The 16,901-nt window shown below is 41.1% G+C and overlaps 1 protein-coding gene across 2 annotated transcripts in view; it reads left to right on the forward strand.

Annotated features, from left to right (window-relative positions):
- sbf2 (SET binding factor 2) overlaps window positions 1–16,901 on the forward strand; it is a 555,079-nt gene that overhangs the window by 287,408 nt on the left and 250,770 nt on the right. For both annotated transcript variants that reach the window (XM_078220692.1, XM_078220693.1), the window contains exons 7-9: window positions 7,646–7,778; window positions 12,506–12,614; window positions 13,849–13,962. In XM_078220692.1, the coding sequence (XP_078076818.1) occupies window positions 7,646–7,778; window positions 12,506–12,614; window positions 13,849–13,962 (356 nt within the window). The remainder of the gene's footprint in view (window positions 1–7,645; window positions 7,779–12,505; window positions 12,615–13,848; window positions 13,963–16,901) is intronic.

Here is a 16,901-nt window from a genome sequence, read left to right on the forward strand (position 1 = left end):
CTCTCTTCATAACTTAAATGTTCCATCTCAGGCGCATCCTGTTAAATCTCCTCTGCACCCCCTCCAGTGCGTTCACGTCCGTCCTAAACAATAACCTTCCTAGATTTGACTATTCCAGTGCTCTTCTGGCCAGCCTATCTTCTATCCCTTGATTGACCAAGAACAAACAATTGTGTTTGTTGATGGTCAATCATGTCAGCCCCAGGACATCACTGGAGGAGTTCCTCAGGAAAGTGTCCTAAGTCCAACTATCTGCTTCATCTTCGATGACCTTCCCCAGAATGTAAGGCCAGAAGTGGGAATGTTCATTAAAGAGTGTTCAATACCATTCAAAGCTGATCAGAAGCTGAAACAGTTCATATCCCCATGCAGCAAGACCTGGACAAAATTCAGGCTGGGGCCGACAAGTGGAAAGCAATCACACAAGTGCCAGGTAATGACCATTTCCAATAAGAATGTATCTAATCGTCTGACCTTGACATTTAAAAGCGTTACCATTGCTGAATAGCCACACCATCAACATCATGAGGGTTACCATTAACCAAAAACTGAAGTAGACCAGCCAATAGATAGGTGGCTGCAAAAGCAGATTTGAGGCTAGGACCTCTAAGGCAAGTAACTCTCCTCCTGACTCACCAAAGCGTATTCACCATCTACAAGACACAAGTTAGAAGTGTGATGGAATACTCTCCATTTGCCTGGATGAGTGCAGCTCCAACAACACCCAAGAAGCTCAACACCATTCAGGACAAAGCAACCTGCTAATTGGCACCCTGTCCACAAAACATTCACTCCCTCTACACCTGACACTCAGTGGCAGCAGTGTGTGCCATCTAAAAGATGCACTGTAGGAATTTACCTAGGCTCCTTAGACAGCACCTTCCAAATCTGCAACTTCTACTTCCTAGAAGAACAATCGAAGCAGTAGGCACTTGGTAACATCAAGTTCTCCTTCAAGCCACATATTCAAATTTGGGAATATATCACCATTCCTTTATCACTGCTACATCAAAATTCTGGAAATCCAAGTTTAACAGCACTGGGGTGTGCCACACCGCATGATGTGCAATTTTTCAGAAGGCATCACACCACCACCTGATAAAGGGCAATTAAGGATGGACAATAAATGCTGGCCTTGCCAGCAACGCTCAAATCACACAAAAGAATAAAGAAACTTCCAGCCAACAACAGTGCATTTGAGATATGTGCAGATGCTTCTGAATAATGCTGCTCTGAATTATTGGGTGGTAGTGGAATATTGTCAATTTGTTGATATCGGGTTCAAATCTTCAATTTGAAATTTGAACAAGAAATATAATTGCAAGTTTCAAAAAAATTGAGATGCCCTCTAAAGAAAAACTGACCCATTATTCATGCTTTCACTCTGTGACAAAGATGTGGATGGAATGGGTTTTGAGAGTTATTCTTTTGGAATGGTTGGCATATGCATGTTATATCTAATCGCGATTAGATAGTGAAGTAGAATTGAAACACTTTTTCATCTTGCAAAGAAGATTGAAACATAACAAAAGGAAATTAACTGTACAATATGATGGTCATACTTGTTTGGCCAACTCAGAAAAGTATGTTTCATATCCTTTGGATTCTTAAGAACATTGCAGTCAGGAAATGGAAGTTATTTCCAAAGAAATTCCAGAGCTTGTATTATCAGCAGGATGCTGTTACTTTTTTTAAATACTTTTTTAAAGAAGGAACTCTATCTGTTGATGAGTCAGTGGTTTGTTATTGGTGACTTGTGCATGTGTATTATTTAGTGCAGGAAACTTTATTGGCCTTGTGCAGCAATCTGAAGGGGTTAAGTAAACATTCTGAAGAAGCAAACATGTTGAACAGTGATGATTACTGTTAACTCATGACTTCAGAGTGTTAATTCAATATTCTCATGGATCCACCAGGGCTTAAAGATCAAAAGATAATGATGTAGCACCATCTATGACTATAACTTTTTTATGACACTGAAGTACTGTACACATTTATCACTTGAGTTTGGCTTTTGCTAAATGCATAATTTCAAAACTGGTTGTTCTTCCACAAACATAGTTGGAGAAAATTATTGTGAAATGTTGCCTGGTTAAAGTACAGGCATTAAAATTGGGTTATCACAACACTGGTTAGATATGATTTCTCATCTTTGCCCATACAACTCTAGTGTAAGAAACGCTGTTGTTCTGGAGAGTCAAAAGTAACCTAGATGTGCAGTCACTACATCAAGAATTTTCACATGCTGGTGTAAATGGATGCAACAGAAAAAGTAGTTCAGGGTGATCAGTTGAAAAAATGTCAGTAGTCAATGAAAATCTTTATTGATGAAGACCTGTTCGAAAATTATTTGGGAAAAATAACTGAAGTAAAATATGAACAATCAATTTATGTGACATTGATTGGCAAATTACCGATTTGATTTATAATTGTCACATGTATTGGGATACAGTGAGAAGTATTGCTTCTTGCGTGCTAAACAGAAAACATACCGTTCATAGACTACACGGGAGAAGGAAAGGAGAGGGTGCAGAATGTAATGTTAGTCATAGCTAGGGTGTAGAAAGAGATCAACTGAATATAAGGAATATCAACTGCATTCAAAAGCCTGATGGCAGCAGCTAAGAAGCTGTTCTTGAGTTGGTTGCCATGTGATCTTAGACTTTTGTATCTTTCTCCCGACGAAATAAAGTGGAAGAGAGTATGTCTGGCATGTATAGAACATAGAACATAGAACATTACAGCGCAGAACAGGCCCTTCGGCCCACGATGTTGCACCGACCAGTTAAAAAAAAAAAACTGTGACCCTCCAACCTAAACCAATTTCTTTTCGTCCATGAACCTATCTACGGATCTCTTAAACGCCCCCAAACTAGGCGCATTTACTACTGATGCTGGCAGGGCATTCCAATCCCTCACCACCCTCTGGGTAAAGAACCTACCCCTGACATCGGTTCTATAACTACCCCCCCTCAATTTAAAGCCATGCCCCCTCGTGCTGGATTTCTCCATCAGAGGAAAAAGGCTATCACTATCCACCCTATCTAAACCTCTAATCATCTTATATGTTTCAATAAGATCCCCTCTTAGCCGCCGCCTTTCCAGCGAAAACAATCCCAAATCCCTCAGCCTCTCCTCATAGGATCTCCCCTCCATACCAGGCAACATCCTGGTAAACCTCCTCTGCACCCTCTCCAAAGCCTCCACATCCTTCCTGTAATGTGGGGACCAGAACTGCACACAGTACTCCAAGTGCGGCCGCACCAGAGTTGTGTACAGTTGCAACATAACGCTACGACTCCTAAATTCAATCCCCCTACCAATAAACGCCAAGACACCATATGCCTTCTTAACAACCTTATCTACTTGATTCCCAACTTTCAGGGATCTATGCACACATACACCTAGATCCCTCTGCTCCTCCACACTATTCAAAGTCCTCCCGTTAGCCCTATACTCAACACATCTGTTATTCCTACCAAAGTGAATTACCTCACACTTCTCCGCATTAAACTCCATCCGCCACCTCTCGGCCCAACTTTGCAACCTGTCTAAGTCTTCCTGCAAACTACGACACCCTTCCTCACTGTCTACCACACCACCGACTTTGGTGTCATCAGCAAATTTGCTAATCCACCCAACTATACCCTCATCCAGATCATTAATAAATATTACAAACAGCAGTGGCCCCAAAACAGATCCCTGAGGTACACCACTTGTAACCGCACTCCATGATGAATATTTACTATCAACCACCACCCTCTGTTTCCTATCCGCTAGCCAATTCCTGATCCAATTTCCTAGATCACCCCCAATCCCATACATCTGCATTTTCTGCAGAAGCCTACCATGGTGAACCTTATGGGGTCCTTGATTATGCCGGCTGCTTTTCCGAGGCAGCGGGAAGTGTAGATTAAGTCAGTGGAGGGGAGTCTGGTTTGCATGATGGACTGGGCTACGTTCACAACCCTTTGTAGTTTCTTGTGGTCTTGGTCAGAGCAGGAGCCATACCAAGCTGTGATACATCCGGAAAGGATACTTTCTATGATGTATCTGTAAAAATTGGTGAGCGTTGTAACGGACATGCCGAATTTCTTTAGCCTCCTGAGAAAGTAGATGCGTTGGTGGACTTTCTTAACTGCGGTGTCAGCATGGAGGGATGAAGATAGGTTGTTGGTGATCTGGACACTAGAAACTTGAAGCTCTTGACCATTTCCACTTCATCACCATTGATATAGACAGGGACATGCTCGCCACTACACTTCCTGAAGTCGATGACTATCTCCTTTGTTTTACTGACATTGAGAGAGAAATTATTGTCGTCACACCAACTCACCTGATACTCTATCTCTTTCCTATACTCCGTCACGTCATTGTTTGAGATCCCACCCACTACAGTGGTGTCATCAGCAAACTTGAAAATGGAGTTGGAGTGGAACTGGCCAATAGTCATATGTTTATAGGGAATATAGTAAGGGGCTGAGGATACAGTCTTGCGGGGTCCCGTTGTTGAGGATAATTGTGGAGGAGGTGTCATTGTCTATTCTTACTAATTGTCGTCTGTGGGTTAGGAAGTCTAGGATCTAGTCACAGAGGGAGGAGCCAATGCTGAGGCCACGGAGTTTGGAGATGAGTTTTGTAGGAGTTTTGGTGAAAGCTGAGCAGTAGTCAACAAATAGGAGCCTAGCATAAGTCTCCTTGTTATCTAGGTGTTCCAGGGTTGATTGTAGAGCCAGGGAGATGGTGTCTGTTGTGGCCCTGTTGCGGCGATTGGCGAATTATAGTGGATCCAGATGTGCAGCCCAAATGTAAAAGGCACTAACTGAAGTTGGACGGTAATTGAAGGTAAACACAAAGACCCATAACTTCTGGTGGAGTGGCAATTGAGCCATGTTGCCAATATTGCCACACTTGTAATTACTTGAAATCCAGCCACTACCCCCATCTTATACAGATCTTGCCCGGCCTACGTTGCAAGATCAATTAACGCAGCAGGCTCCCAAGGCCGACAATTGAGGACAGCACAGTCAAAGGTATGTAAACCACACGTCTGTTTTATGACACTAGCTAATGGAGGCTGCCTGGTTGTTCCTGGCGTGGAGAATCTAGTCAGGCCTGGAGATGGGAGGATTTGGGTCCTGCAGAGGGGAGGTCAGTACAATAGTTACCCAGAAGCTAGAAATGCCTCTAATCTTTTCTGAGTAACTGTTGCTGTTAGACCGTTGGAACCAAATGATATTTGAGATTTGGGTCACATTTTCAGATGCTTCCCAGTGCAGGGCAACTCCCCAAAGGAAGTTTGAACATCCTGGGCAGTTGTTGTGCTATGCTTATCTTGGAAATTCCAGCTGGATATAGGGGATGATTCCTTAGCACATCTTTTTGGTAACCCTCAGAAACTTTGCCTTGGAGCTTGGTGGTTACAGCCCATGCAGAACTTTCAAATGTTTGCTGTTGTTTTTGCCATAGAAAAAGAATTAGAGTTTGAAAAATTTGTGTTGTTTGTGGTAATATTGTTGAGAAAAATAATCAATATTAATCCAGTGATGTATACTTAATGTAGACTGCTATTTTTCTTCCTAAATTCCCGAATTTAAATTCCTGATTTTAAAAAAAGAGATCCACAATGTATGGTATTTAGGTGATATAAATGCCACTAGCTTGATGAGAGGACAAATGTGTCAAATACCATTCATTTAGCATGCACAATATGATGCTCTACTATGTCCGTTGTATATGACCAAAACAGGAAATGCAAATGTAATGTCAGATCACATGATCTACTTCAGGAAATGTTGACTGAGGACATTATGATCAATATTTTGCAATACATTTTCAAGCAATGACCTAAAAATGTAATTCAATGGAGTTGTGCTTTTGCATTTTACTTGTTTTGTGTTTCCACTATTAATGGTCTAATTAAAAACATACTGAATTCTATTGAAAACATAGGAAAAGGCATCTCATGGGAACTGTGGGCAGTGTTTTGCATACTTTAAATGGAATGTGTATAATACATTTTGGCCTTCATTTCAGTTTGTTTCACGGACGAAACAGCCCTGTGATTGTCAGCTATTTACCTCTGGGAATTGATTTAATGGCTGGAGCTTAGAAGAATGAGGCGTCATGATTGAAACACACAAGATCCTAAGGGGTCATGACAGGTTGGAGGTGGAGAGGATGTTTCCTCTTGTGGGAGAATCTAGAACTAGGGGTCACTGTTTAAAAATAAGGGGTTGCCCATTTAAAAGGGAGATTAGGAGAATTTTTTCTCAGGGTATGAGGCTTTCAAACTTTCTTCCTGAAAAGGTTGCAGAAGCATAGTCTTTGAATATTTTTAAGGCAGTGGTGGATAGATTCTTGGTAAGCAAGGTGGTGATGGATCATTGGGTTCGGTAGGATGCAGATTTGAGGCTACTATCAGATCAACTACGATCTTATTAAATGGCGGAGCAAGTTTGAAGGACCGAATGGCTTATTCCTACTCCTTGTTCGTATGTCCGTTTGTATGGCAAAACAATATATAGCTGAACTGAAGATAACTGGTATTAGGTTTAGTGATAATAAATTTCAACATACTTTCCAGCAAATGTTGAGTCACATTTTAGTACATTTGTTAAAGTAAGTCATTTAGATTTGGTATTGTTATTTTGTTCTTCAGCATTAATTAGTTCATGTTGCAAGTATCGAATACATTTGAGGTTTGGGATACTTGGTGCAGACAATATACTTGATATAATTATGCTTAATTTTTTAAATTCATTCATGGGATGTGGGTGGTGCTGGCTCTGCCACCATTTCTTGCCCATCCCTAATTGTCCTTGTGCCTTGCTGGGCCATTTCAGAGTCAACCACATTGCTGCGGATCTGGAGCCACATATAGGCCAGACAAGTTAGGGAAGCAGATTTTATTCCCTAAAGGACACTAGTGAACCAGATGCGTTTTTATAACAATCAACAATGGTTTCTTGGTCATGGACTTTTAATAAATCTCAAGAGTAACATAAAAAATGTCCTCATTATTTTTTCTTTATTATTGGCAATTTGGTAATAGTGACAAGTCAGTGTTTTATTTCCTATCCCTTGTTACTCTGAAGATATAAAGAGATAACTCCAGTTCTCTCATAGCATTGTTGTGTGTAGGCCAGGCCAGGTACAAGTTGAATGGTTTATTTTCCAAACGACATTAGTGATCTATTTGGCTTCAATTACATTTTGAGAGAATTATCATATATAGTAAGCTGCATGTATTAGTCTCCCAAATGTGTACAGGTTCAGGAGCTAAAGGAAATTATTGACTATTGCCCTTGTACATTCAAGTTATATTTTAAAATTCTTTCATGGGTGTGTATCACTGGCAAGGCATATTTGATACCCAAACTTAATTGCCTTGAGTTCCAGGTTTTTGATCCAGCAACAGTGAAGGAATGATGACACAGTTCCAAGTCAGGATGGTATGTGATATTTAGCTGGCATTGTAGTAAAGGACTTACAAAGTACACTTGTTACTATAGATCTGTGTAACAAGTTGTTAAAGTTTGCAAATTACGTTTCTTTTACTCAGCATTTCTGTTACAATGTTGGATTGTGCAAGAATTAAATTATAGAACAATGTTTAATTTTAATCAACCTCTTCTTTTCAAAGGGATCCAACAAGTGTTCAGCCTTTTCTGTGCTGTGCTCACAGAAAATAAGGTTCTTTTTCATTCAACCAGCTATCAGAGACTTAGTGAAGCATCCAGAGCACTAGAGTCCTTAATATTTCCTCTAAAGTATAGGTGAGACTTTTATTTTATGGTACTATTTAATAAATTATATGAAATAATGTTTTCCTGCTTTCCTATATTATTTACATAGATTCATTTCCAAGTAATTGTTAAGGGTGTATCAATTTCAAAATGCATAAATGACAATTCATACATTCACTTTCTGTGGAGTCCAAAATATAGGCATGTACTAACAACACAACTGGCAGTTTAAGATAGGAAATATAGATGTATAGGAGGATGGCACTGGGACAGGTAAAGAAACAAATGGTGTGTTTAGAGGCTTAAATGGGTAAAACAGTTATCACCCATGGCTGCTGTCCAGAGACGACAAAAGAAATGGGAGTATGTTCTGAAATTGTCGAACGTATTGTTGAGTCTGGAAAACTGCACAATGCCTAATTAAAAGATGAGGTGCCGTGCTCTGAGCTTATGTTGAGTTTCAAAGATGTCCACTTTGATGATTAGCCATGTAAACTTCCTCTAGATGTATTTTTTACTTGTCCCATTATCCACCTCCTTTTACCATTTAATCTTGCCTTTCTTACAATCTATTACAGACCTTACCTTTTGTTATTTTCCTCATCTCCCCCTTTCCCTGTCTCTTCCAATTAGATGTGTATGTTTACCCTTTGTTTTGTAACTTTCATTACCATAGCAATGTCAGGCCACATTGGCATTTCTCAGATGCCTGATGACCTCAAACTAATTCTCCCTCTTTCCAAAGTTGTCCCTAAATTCACTTTCTAAAGGGACCATCTCAAAAGAGAATACAGTTTTTTCTCCAAAGCACAGGGGTCATCACAAAAGCCTTTCCCCAAAGTTTGTCAGATAATCTACCATTTTAATGCCAGGTGAGGGCCAGTTTTGTATAGTTAATTCACATCCATTAGGAGCTGGTTTGTTCATTACATGTTAATTACAATCAATTACATGTAAACTTTTCCAGCAAATGTAGAATAAAGCCTTTCATTGCATTGTTATGGAGCAAAATAAACGAGAGCATTCAACACATTGTGGATCTCGCCCATCGCCGTCAACTGGATTTGAGTAGAAGCTTTCATTCTTTAATCAAGAAAAGATAATCGTTTTGGAATTGTTCAGTGCTATTGTCAATGCTGCCCTTTGTTGGCTATTAGATAGTACAAGTTTGGTGATGCATAAATTCTTAAATTTGGGTGCTGTGTCTGGTAACCTGCAATTCTGTTTGGGTGCTTCAAATTTAATTAATTATGATCATGGCTGATCATTCAACTTAGTAACCTGTTCCCACTTTCCCCACATATCTTTTCATACTTTTAGAAAAAAGAGCTATATCTAACTCCTCCTTGAAAACATGCAGTGTTTTTTAGCCTCAACTGCTTTCTGTGGTAGAGAATTCCACAGGCTCGCCACACTCTGAATAAAGAAATTTCTCCTCATCTCAGACCTAAATGGTCGACCCCATATCCTCTGACTATGATCCCTGGTTCTAGACTCCCCCGCATCAGAAGCATCCTTCTTGTATCTACCATGTCTCATTGTGTTAGAATTTTATAGGTTTCTATGTGATCCTCCCCCAATTTTTGTGTCATGTGTGAACTTACTTATCATACTTCTTACATTCATATCCAGATCATTAAGGTACACTACAAAAAACAAGGGACACAGCATCGATCCCTGTGGAATAGCACTAGACACAGCCTTCCAGTCACAATAACAACTTTCAACCATCACCTGCCTCCTGCTACTAAGCCAAATTTGGATCCAGTTTGCCAAATTGCCCTGGATCCCATGGTTTCCTGCCTTCTTCATTAGCATCCCATGTGGAACCTTGTTAAAAGCCTTACTGAAGTTCATATAGATTACATCAACTGTACTACCCTCATCGAGACACCTAGTCCCCTCCTTGAAAAAAATCAACGAAATTCGTAAGACGTGACCTCCCTTTGACAAAACCATGCTGACTATTCTTGATTGATCCTTGCCTTCCTAAGTGGAGATTAATTCAGTCCCACAGAATTTCTTCCAGTAGTTTCCCTCTGGCTGAAGTTAGATTCACTGGACTGTAATTCTGTGGTTTCTCCCTACTTCCCTTCTTAAATAATGGTACCATGTTAGCTGTCCTCCAGTCCTCTTCACTTCTTCTGTGTAAGAAGTAAATGAGACTTCTTACTGTGTTTACCCCAGTCCAATGCTGGCATCTCCATATCATGACTACCACCTCTTCTGTGGCCAGAGGAGATTTGAAAATTATTTCACAGCTGCTGCAATCGCCTCCCTTGCCTCATATCGCAGGCTGCAATACATCTCATCTGGGCCTGGGGATTTATCCACTTTTAGGCACGTTAAAACCATTAATACTTCCTTCCTCTCAATGTTAAGTTGTTCAAGTAAATCACAACACCCCTCACTATTGCATTAATTCCCTCTTTAACCATCAATGCAACTCCACCATATTTTCCTTTTTGTCTGTCCTTCCTAAATACTAAATAGCCCTGAATGTTCAGTTCCCATCCTTGGTCACCCTGTAGCCATGTCTCTGTAATCCTGACTATATCAGACCTATTTACATCTATTTGCGCAAGTAATTCATCCACTTAATTGTGAATGCTTCACGCTTTAAGGCACAAAACCATAAGGCTTGACCTTTTACCATTCTTGTCCTGTTCCCATTATTTTTCACTGTTGACCGATTTGATTCTGGCTCTTGATTTCTCTGCTTATCACTTATTTCATTTCCCTTCCTGTCTTTTGTTCTTATCCTTGTTTCCCCACCTTTTGACTCCTAACATGGTTTCCCAGCCCCTTGCCATTTTGGTTTAAACCCTCCCCAGCCAATCCAGCAAATACTCTCCCCGGGACATCAGTCCCTGTTCTGCTTACGTCCAGTATGTTGGTCCCACCTCCCCCAGAACCAGTCCCAATGTCCCTGGAATCTGAAACTCTGCCCCTCACACATCTCTTCAGTCACACATTAATTTGATATATCCTGTTATTTCTGCTCTGACTAGCATGTGGCACTGAGATCACTACCTTTGAGGTCCTACTTACTTCCTAACTCCCTATATTCTGTTTTTAAAACCTCATCCCTTTTTATACTCATATCGTTTGAGCCATTGTATACCACTGGCTGTTCACCCTCCCCTCCAGACTGTTCTGTAGCCACTCTGAAATCCTAGCACCAGGAAGGGCCACCTGGAGTCTCAATGGCGGCCTCAGAAACGCCTATCTATTCCCCCTAAAATTGAATCCTTTATAATTATTGCACACTCTCACTTTTTAACCCATCTCCCATGCAGTAGAGCTAGCTGTGGTGCAACATATTTGGCTGCTGCTTTCCTCTGAGGTCATTCCCCCGAACAATATCCAAAGAGGTATAATGTTTTTTCAGGGGAATGGCCACAGGAGATTCCTGTACTGCTTGCCTAGTTCTCTTGTTTTCCCTGATGGTCACCCAGTCCCTCCCTGCCTGTGGAGTCTTATCCTATGGTGTGTTTTCCATGATACTCTCCACCTTCCATATGCTCCACAGTGTCCCCAGCTGCCGTTCCTGCACTGAAACCCAGGCAATCAGGAGCTGCATTTGGAGATATCTCCTGCATACATGCTGACCCCAGACACTGAAAATGTTCCTGGCTTCCCACATAAAGCAAGAAGAGCACACTGCGGTTTTGAGCTCTCCTGCCATAACTTACCCCTTTAAGCCTTTTGGAAGATACTTAAAATCAAATGATATCATTTACTCTAGGGCCTTCTTTCCCTTGTCCTCATTACTGCACAATATAGCCCTTACACACTATAAACCACAAAATAAAGACCTTACAAGCCATAAGCAATAAAAGTAGTAAATACTTAACTGACCGTACTCACCCAATCAGCTGTTTCCACTTGCTCTGTGTCCCTTTTGAATCCTGATGTCACCTCAGAAGCTCCAAACTCCAAGCCAACACTCCGGTTTCCCACTGCACTCGTATGTTTTCAATCTCCTCTCGCATTCTCTTCTAGATGCTGCTCAGGTACATAATCTAGGTGGAGAACTAGAAGACATTCAACTCCCCAAGCATTCTATGCAGCTAGAACTCTGCAGTACTCTGTAGCTAGATTGTCAATACACATTAGGTGCTGTTGTCCCAGAGTGAGTTTTTGATGCACAACCTTCTGAATCAAAGGAAATGTTGCTCCCAACTGAACCAAACTGAAAATGAAGGCAGCCTGTTTTATTGAATAGCACAATAAAACGCGAGTTTAATTCTAGATAGGTTTTTGTAACACCAAGAACATTTCCGTGCATTTTTAATTTTTGAAGGAAAGAAATTAGCAATTAAGTATTAACTGTAATTTCAATTCCCATTTTGTTGTTGGATTATTTATATCTGATATGTTGAACTGGTTTTATTGCTGTTTTAAGAGTATTAAAATGACACACATCATATCTTGACTCTGCTCAACTGATTGAACAAAAGAATGTTATAGTTCCTTATGTTTGCATTTACTTAGAATTAAACATGAAAACATGTTGGCCAGGAAAAACAACTGTCTTTCATTGTAGCATATTTTATCACCAGTAAATCTATTAAGAAGTGGCATTGCAGATTGCATTTTTAAATCTGTTATTTATTAAATACTGTCGATAGAACAGCCCAAGGGGGGTACTGACTGAGAACGCGGAGCAAAAATTGTGACTGCATCTTAATTTTTTTGTTTCTGTATGAGGTGATTAATGCTGCCAACTCTGTTTCCTTTTTGTTTTTCCCCAGTTACCCTTACATTCCGATTCTCCCTGCACGACTCTTGGAAGTGCTAAGCTCACCAACTCCATTTATCATTGGTGTGCACTCCATGTTTCACAGTGAAATTAATGATCTGGTATGTTGCAGCCCATTTGTATGTTTGTTTAGAAGCGCAGTTCTGGATTTTTTCTAATTTTGTGTACATTATTAGTAGCATTTTATTCTGCAAAATTATGTTACTCAGCAGCAAATCATTTACTGAAATTGCTTTGTACTTGAAGTATGTGAAACGTGCTTGATTAACGATCTTGCTTCACATTACAATGCTCTTCAGTAAACGAGCAACATTTACACATGTGAAAGAGAGGTAGTTTTCTTTGTCTTGGTGTACTCCAGAGGAGTTGAATTAGGCTAGCAATTGATTAAAATCGCAAAGGGCAGTATCCTTTTGTGATAGTAATACAGTTCCTCTGGAAAGGCTGGCACTGAAATCAAGTAAGCATGAATCATTGGAAATATTTTATCATTTATACGTAATTGATTGACAATGCAGTGGGTAGTAATACAGGGATTGTCATCAACCTGTGAGAATGTTAACACTGGGGTCCCAGACTGTCATGAGAGCTTGTTTGATTAAATATTTATAAATGATCTGGCTAAATTTGCAGATGATACAAATCTAATGAAGATGTTGGACTCCAGGCCTTAACTGGATAAGCTACAGTTGGTTTTGAATATACTGAATTTGTTCTGAAATTTAAACTTGCAATCTTGAGGATCAGGGCTCCAATGAATATGTTGTGCATTTAATATTTTTAAGGCAGAGGTGGATAGATTATTGGTAAGCAAGAGGGTGATAGGTTATCGGTAGGTGAGTTGCAGGTTTGAGGTTACTATCAAATCAGCCATGATCTTATTAAATGTTGGAGCAGGCTCGAGGGGCTGAATGCGAACTGCAGCTCTTTGCTTGTATGTTCGTATATAAAACTTGGTATTATCACTACTTTTGGAACAGAGTCAATTTTAGGAACCAGAATCTAAAATTTAGTGCAAGAGTCTTAAGATAGAAAGCTGGAGAAATATTTTGTGTTGTTAAGCTGTGGAATGCACCTCCAGAGATAGTGGATAAAGCAGAGGTTATGTCAGCAAATAAGAATATGTTAGAGAGGCTGCAAGAGGGAAAGGGAATAAAGTGATAAAGGGACAGGGCAGACGCATAGGATTTGACACTGGTCCTGTGCAGAATAAACAGCTCATGAACTGTTGGGGCTGACTGATCTATTTCAGTTTCTGAAGCATCAAAGTAATTGTTATACAGAATTCATCCTCAATTTTTATTTTTTTAAATTTTGTATGTTGTTTCTTTCTAGTTAGATGTAATTGTCGCTGATTTGGATGGAGGTACAATTAACATCCCAGAATGCATTCATCTCTCCCAGTTGCCAGAGCCTCTCTTACATCAAACACAAGCAGCCCTTTCTCTTGTAAGTTGATTCTCTGATAACAATATGATTTCAAATAAGAATTTTAACTTAAAGTATCAATTGTTGATTTGTATTCAGAATTTAAGCTGCATTGTTGAACAAGTTGTTGCTGCATTGTTGAACACATTCTGGGGAAGATGGGACCTGTACAAACAGGACGGGGTGCACCTGAACCAGAGGGGCACCAATATCCTGGGAGGGAAATTTGATACGGCTCTTCAGGGGGGTTTAAACTAATTTGTCAGGGGAGTGGGAAAAGGAGTTGTAGTCCAGAAGTCAGTGAGGGTGGTGAGGTATTGGGGAAGGTATCAGGGTCAAGGGTGGGTACCGGTAGACAGGAAGGTGGGTTGAAGTGTGTCTACTTCAATGCAAGGAGCATCCGGAACAAGGTAGATGAACTTGGGGCGTGGATTGGTACTTGGGACTACGATGTTGTGGCCATTTCGGAGACGTGGGTAGAACAAGGACAGGAATGGTTGTTGGACGTTCCAGGGTATAGATGTTTCAGTAAGTGTAGGGAAGCTGGTAAAAGAGGTGGAGGAGTAGCATTGTTAATCAAGGATAGTTTAACGGCTGCGGAAAGGCACTTCGAGGGGGATCTGCACACTGAGGTAATATGGGCTGAGGTTAGAAATAGGAAAGGAGCGGTCACGTTGTTAGGAGTTTACTATAGGCCCCCAAATAGTAATAGAGATGTGGAGGAAGAAATTGCTAAGCAGATTATGGATATGTGTGGGGGTCACAGGGTAGTTGTCATGGGGGACTTTAACTTTCCAAATATTGATTGGAACCTTTGTAGGTCAAATAGTTCGGATGGGGCAGTTTTTGTGCAGTGTGTGCAGGAGGGTTTCCTGACACAATATGTGGATAGGCCGACAAGAGGTGAGGCCACATTGGATTTGGTACTGGGAAATGAACTGGGCCAAGTGTTAGATTTGGTTGTGGGAGAGCACTTTGGAGATAGTGACCACAATTCGGTGTCTTTTGTTATTGCAATGGAGAGGGATAGGGCCGTACGGCAGGGCAAGGTTTACAATTGGGGGAGAGGTAATTATGATGCGATTAGACAAGAATTAGGGGGCATAAGTTGGGAACAGAAACTGTCAGGGAAAGGCACTAATGAAAAGTGGAACTTTTTCAAGGAACAAATACTGGGTGCCCTTGATAGGTATGTCCCTGTCAGGCAGGGAGGAAATGGCCGAGTGAGGGAACCATGGTTCACGAAAGAGGTGGAATGTCTTGTGAAAAGGATGAGGAAACAAGGTTCAGATGGCTCGATTGAGGGTTACAAGTTAGCAAGGAATGAGCTGAAAAAAGGGGCTTAGGAGAGCTAGGAGGGGACATGAGAAGTCCTTGGCGGGTCGGATCAAGGAAAACCCCAAGGCTTTTTACTCTTATGTGAGGAATAAAAGAATGACCAGGGTGAGGTTAGGGCCGGTCAAGGACAGTAGTGGGAACTTGTGTATGGAGTCAGTAGAGATAGGCGAGGTGATGAATGAATACTTTTCTTCAGTGTTCACCAAGGAGAGGGGCCATGTTTTTGAGGAAGAGAAGGTGTTACAGGCTAATAGGCTGGAGGAAATAGATGTTCGGAGGGAGGATGTCCTGGCAGTTTTGAATAAACTGAAGGTCGATAAGTCCCCTGGGCCTGATGAAATATATCCTAGGATTCTTTGGGAGACAAGGGATGAGATTGCAGAGCCTTTGGCTTTGATCTTTGGGTCCTCACTGTCCACGGGGATGGTGCCAGAGGACTGGAGAGTGGCGAATGTTGTTCCTCTGTTTAAGAAAGGGAATAGAAATGACCCTGGTAATTATAGACCGGTTAGTCTTACTTCGGTGGTTGGTAAATTGATGGAAAAGGTCTTTAGGGATGGGATTTACGACCATTTAGAAAGATGCGGATTAATCCGGGATAGTCAGCACGGATTCGTGAAGGGCAAGTCGTGCCTCACAAATTTGATTGAATTTTTTGAGGAGGTAACGAAGTGTGTTGATGAAGGTAGGGCAGTTGATGTCATATACATGGATTTTAGTAAGGCGTTTGATAAGGTCCCCCATGGTCGGCTTATGAAAGTGAGGAGGTGTGGGATAGAGGGAAAGTTGGCCGATTGGATAGGTAACTGGCTGTCTGATTGAAGACAGAGGGTGGTGGTGGATGGAAAATTTTTGGATTGGAGGCAGGTTGCGAGCGGAGTGCCACAGGGATCAGTGTTTGGTCCTCTGCTCTTTGTGATTTTTATTAATAACTTAGAGGAAGGGGCTGAAGGGTGGATCAGTAAATTTGCTGATGACACCAAGATTGGTGGAGTAGTGGATGAGGTGGAGGGCTGTTGTAGGCTGCAAAGAGACATAGATAGGATGCAAAGCTGGGCTGAAAAATGGCAAATGGAGTTTAACCCTGATAAATGTGAGGTGATTGATTTTGGTAGGACTAATTTAAATGTGGATTACAGAGTCAAAGGTAGGGTTCTGAAGACTGTGGAGGAACAGAGAGATCTTGGTGTCTATATCCACAGATCTCTAAAGGTTGCCACTCAAGTGGATAGAGCTGTGAAGAAGGCCTATAGTGTGTTAGCTTTTATTAACAGGGGGTTGGAGTTTAAGAGCCGTGGGGTTATGCTGCAACTGTACAGGACCTTGGTGAGACCACATTTGGAATATTGTGTGCAGTTCTGGTCACCTCACTATAAGAAGGATGTGGAAGCGCTGGAAAGAGTGCAGAGGAGATTTACCAGGATGCTGTCTGGTTTGGAGGGTAGGTCTTATGAGGAAAGGTTGAGGGAGCTAGGACTGTTCTCTCTGGAGCGGAGGAGGCTGAGGGGAGACTTAATAGAGGTTTATAAAATGATGAAGGGGATAGATAGAGTGAACGTTCAAAGACTATTTCCTCGGGTGGATGGAGCTATTACAAGGGGGCATAACTATAGGGTTCGTTA

This window comes from Mustelus asterias, chromosome 9, assembly GCF_964213995.1.
Source record: "Mustelus asterias chromosome 9, sMusAst1.hap1.1, whole genome shotgun sequence".
Classification (NCBI taxonomy): domain Eukaryota; kingdom Metazoa; phylum Chordata; class Chondrichthyes; order Carcharhiniformes; family Triakidae; genus Mustelus; species Mustelus asterias.